The sequence below is a fragment of the Nicotiana tomentosiformis genome, chromosome 12, assembly GCF_000390325.3.
Source record: "Nicotiana tomentosiformis chromosome 12, ASM39032v3, whole genome shotgun sequence".
NCBI classification, from domain to species: domain Eukaryota; kingdom Viridiplantae; phylum Streptophyta; class Magnoliopsida; order Solanales; family Solanaceae; genus Nicotiana; species Nicotiana tomentosiformis.
Genome location: NC_090823.1, coordinates 54,761,695 through 54,765,198, shown reverse-complemented (window position 1 = coordinate 54,765,198; position 3,504 = coordinate 54,761,695). Strand labels below are relative to the sequence as shown.

Genomic DNA, 3,504 nt, shown 5'->3' with positions numbered 1-3,504 from the left:
GCCAAGGATTTGAGGAATGTGTGCTATAATTGGTCTTATCGATTCATGTTTAGTCTTTGGGAAGACTCTGAGTTTATCCTTCGTGTAGAGATGAGTTACAAGGAGCGTGATTCAGCTGGGTGCTTCTTTGAGAGAGTGTTCATGTGCCAGCAGGGACTTGGAGTTTGATAATAATTGGGAACAAGTCAGAGTGGATGACTCTCAACAATGGTTCTAGTGGGTTCAAAGTGCGGTGCCTAAGCATTTCGAGCCAGTAGTATGGTTATGTATTGAGCTTTTGCAGCGGATTATGAAAAGTGACTTGGAGTGTTCTACGTTATCTTTGGTCTGCGGTGTGTCATTAGAGGAATGGGAAAAAATAACTTCGGATTCATAGAGGGATTTTCAGAATGGGTGTACCAGTTGAAGACGCGAATATGCGCACAAGGAGGGCATGAGATGGTTTGTGGGTTTTAGAGACAATGCGGTCTCGTGAAGTGAGGTCACTCAAGATGAGTGCGGATTGAGTTCGTTATATTAATAAAGGAGATGTTGTTATTTCTAAGAAAGATCCAGAATAAATTAGAAGAAGTCGGATTCGGTTAGCAATGGTTGAATTGGCATGATGGTGGCAATGATCAGTTCCTTTAGCGTGTTAAGAATACCTGTGATTTGTGGCGGTACGTGCGAGGTTTTACGGCCGCCGTAATTGATCTTATTTGGAGGCATGTGAGTATTATGGCCTGTTATGTGTAGATGAAGCCCGAAGGAATTATAGTGGTTTAAACCACCACTCGAATTTTGTATTTTCTGCAGTTATGGGAATTTAGTGACATGGGGCAATGGTTCTCCTGAAATGAGTTAAGTGAGAAGTTTCTATATGATCAAATGTGTACCCTATTAGTGGTTCGGGAGTTACGATGAAGTTCTGGTACTCTTGCGTATTGGTATGTTAGGTGTAGTGAGCGGCATGGGAATTGGAAGTTGATGTCGAAAAGAATGTCACGAGCTCGGATGAGCGAGAAAGGATTCAGATGTTTAGAGTAAGCTGGTATTGTCTTTAGCGTCACTTGAGATCGGTGTCCTGTGTAGGAGGCTTTGCGTACTGATTGCGGATTCTTGATTTGCTTTGTAGCATTAAAGTGGCTGGCAGTATCGAGGTGCAGAATTGTTGCCTGGTGCGGAAGGTCGTGGAAGTGCATCCCACAGGAAGATTGTGTAAGTGTGACATGTAGTCACCTGGTGCAGGGAAATAGATGGAATACATTGCTGCTTAACCAATTATTACCAGCAGATTTAGCTGAGTATATCCAGCAGCAAGTGAAGCCAATTCAAGATGGAATGCTGGACAAACCTGTGTAGAAACTGGAACCAAGAGGTGAGTTTAGTGCTAAGTCCGCTTGGGATTATGTGAGAAGAAGAAGAGATCCAAGTAATGCATATATGAATATAGGGATAAAGGGGCTGCCATTCAAAGTTTCATTCTTTATTTGGAAGGTTTGGAAAAACAAGTTGCCATTGGATGATTTCTTCATAAGGTTGGGCTATTTAATGGCTTCCAAAAGTTGGTGTTGTGTGCTGCCACAAGAAGAAACGATGACACACATGTTCTTCACTTCGTATGCTGCTAGAAAGGTGTGGAATTACTTTCTTACAGCTGCAGGTATTAATGTGGATGGATTGACTTTCCATCAAGCAATCGTGAGATGCTGGACTTTGCAGACAGTTCCAAGGTTGAAACCAATCATTCAAGCTCTACCATCGATCATAGTGTGGGAATTATGGAAAAGGAGAAATGGCTATAAGTATGGGGATCTTGTTTCTTTCAATAGAGTTATATATCAGATTTCAACAATGGTTCAATCATTGGTGAAATTTAGGAAGCCAAGCCTACAGAATATCCCACACAAATGGCCAGACTTAATAACCATGATGGAGCAGTATACACCTAAGTTGAAATACACTAAGGTTCTATGGGAACTTTCTGAGCAGGGTTAGATAAAAGTAAATACAGATGGTGTATCTAGGGGCAATCCAGAAAGAATCTCAATTGGTTATGTGTTGAGAAATGAGGAAGGAAATATAGTCTATGCTTGTGGCAAAGAAATCCAAGAAGGAACAAACACAGAAGCTGAGATGAAGGCTATTTTGGAAGCTTTGAAGTTCTGTGTGAACAATGATTATATACTGATTGATCTTCATACAGACTCGATGTGGGTAAAAAATGTGATTCAAGGGGTGTGGGCTATACCATGGACAGTTGCTGAAGAAGTGAAAGAGATAAAGGAATTAATGGGCAGATGTAATTTGCAGATTTCACACACACTCAGAGAGGGTAATCAACTAGCAGACTACATTGCAAATTATGCTATTGACACAGGTCCTTTGGAGTGTCATAGTTTTTGGGAGCTTGATGTCAAGGGGAGGAAGATTGTGAATAATGATAAGCTACAATGTCCATACATAAGAGTGAAGGTTGTAAGAGATTAGGAAATGGGGAGAAAATGAGTAACATGAGCAGGAACAAGGTGTTAGCAGGGGCATACGCAACTGATCATCATGCTCAAATCCATGAGGAGGAGAGCATGATGAGTTTATTTTTCACTAACTTTTTTTTCTATTTTACACGTGAAGGTGATATGTCTTGGCTCTATTTTTTAATGGAATCTCAGTTGGTGGTATTAGTGCAATGCACTCAATCCAACGGGAGGAAATTAAGAATAGGCAAAGGCATTTTTCAAGCAGCAATACACTACTGCCCATAGCTGATGCAAGAGATTCCTTATGGTATGAATCAAGACATACTGAGGTGTTACTACAAAATGATCAACTGCATCCTAATACCTCAAAGACAAAGGAATATAGTTGCACAAGGATGAATACATTTCAGCAATGGAAAGCACAAAAAATACCAGGAAAAATGGAAAGATTCAGTTATGAGCACATCAAAAGCATAGCTCATTTGAGGAGAAATATGTGTGGGAATGCTGTTCAATGGATCATTAACAACTGGACAAAGTTACCTACAAGGAGTAAGGATGTAACGAAGAGCAAGGGACATGAGAGATCATTGGAGCTGCATATTCAAATCCTTAGGGAGGAGGATATGTTGAGCTCATTTTTTACTAACTCTTTTTTCTGTTTTGCAGGAAAAATGATTGTTTTCATGCCTTTTCATATTATACGAATTCAGTGGGTGGTGTTAGCACCTAGTGCTCATTTCCTTGAAGGAGTTAATAGGATAAGCACAAGCATGAAGTCGAAGAGGCCACACAGTTGGTCAGTGTTTAGTAAAGGAAGCAGCACACTTGGGAGACAAAGGTTTCCAATTCAAATAGAGAGCAATGCTACAGAAAATAAAGGCAATATCCATCATGGAATATACAAGAGCAATGCACCATATTGGGAACGTAGGAATAGGCTGCCTAAAAATATGCAGCAGTGGTATTTGGATCCACACGCATGTACTTACAAAAGGAACAACTACATACATGATCGCGGATGGTGCAAAGATGCAGGAAACAT

General features: G+C 40.5%; 1 protein-coding gene across 1 annotated transcript; it reads left to right on the top strand.

Moving 5' to 3' along the window:
* The first annotated feature begins 1,575 nt into the window (after nt 1-1,575).
* LOC138902663 (uncharacterized) lies at nt 1,576-2,469 on the top strand. The gene is made up of 2 exons (XM_070190551.1): nt 1,576-1,919; nt 2,007-2,469. Exons 1-2 carry the CDS (start codon nt 1,576-1,578, stop codon nt 2,467-2,469), a joined length of 807 nt encoding a protein of 268 aa, XP_070046652.1.
* Nucleotides 2,470-3,504: the final 1,035 nt, after the last annotated feature.

Bases quoted from the DNA above. Each gene is read 5' to 3' on its own strand.
- LOC138902663 (XM_070190551.1), top strand. From the start codon at position 1,576: ATGACACACATGTTCTTCACTTCGTATGCTGCTAGAAAGGTGTGGAAT. The intron at 1,920-2,006 runs GTATACACCTAA...TGGTGTATCTAG, and splicing joins TTAATAACCATGATGGAGCA to GGGCAATCCAGAAAGAATCT.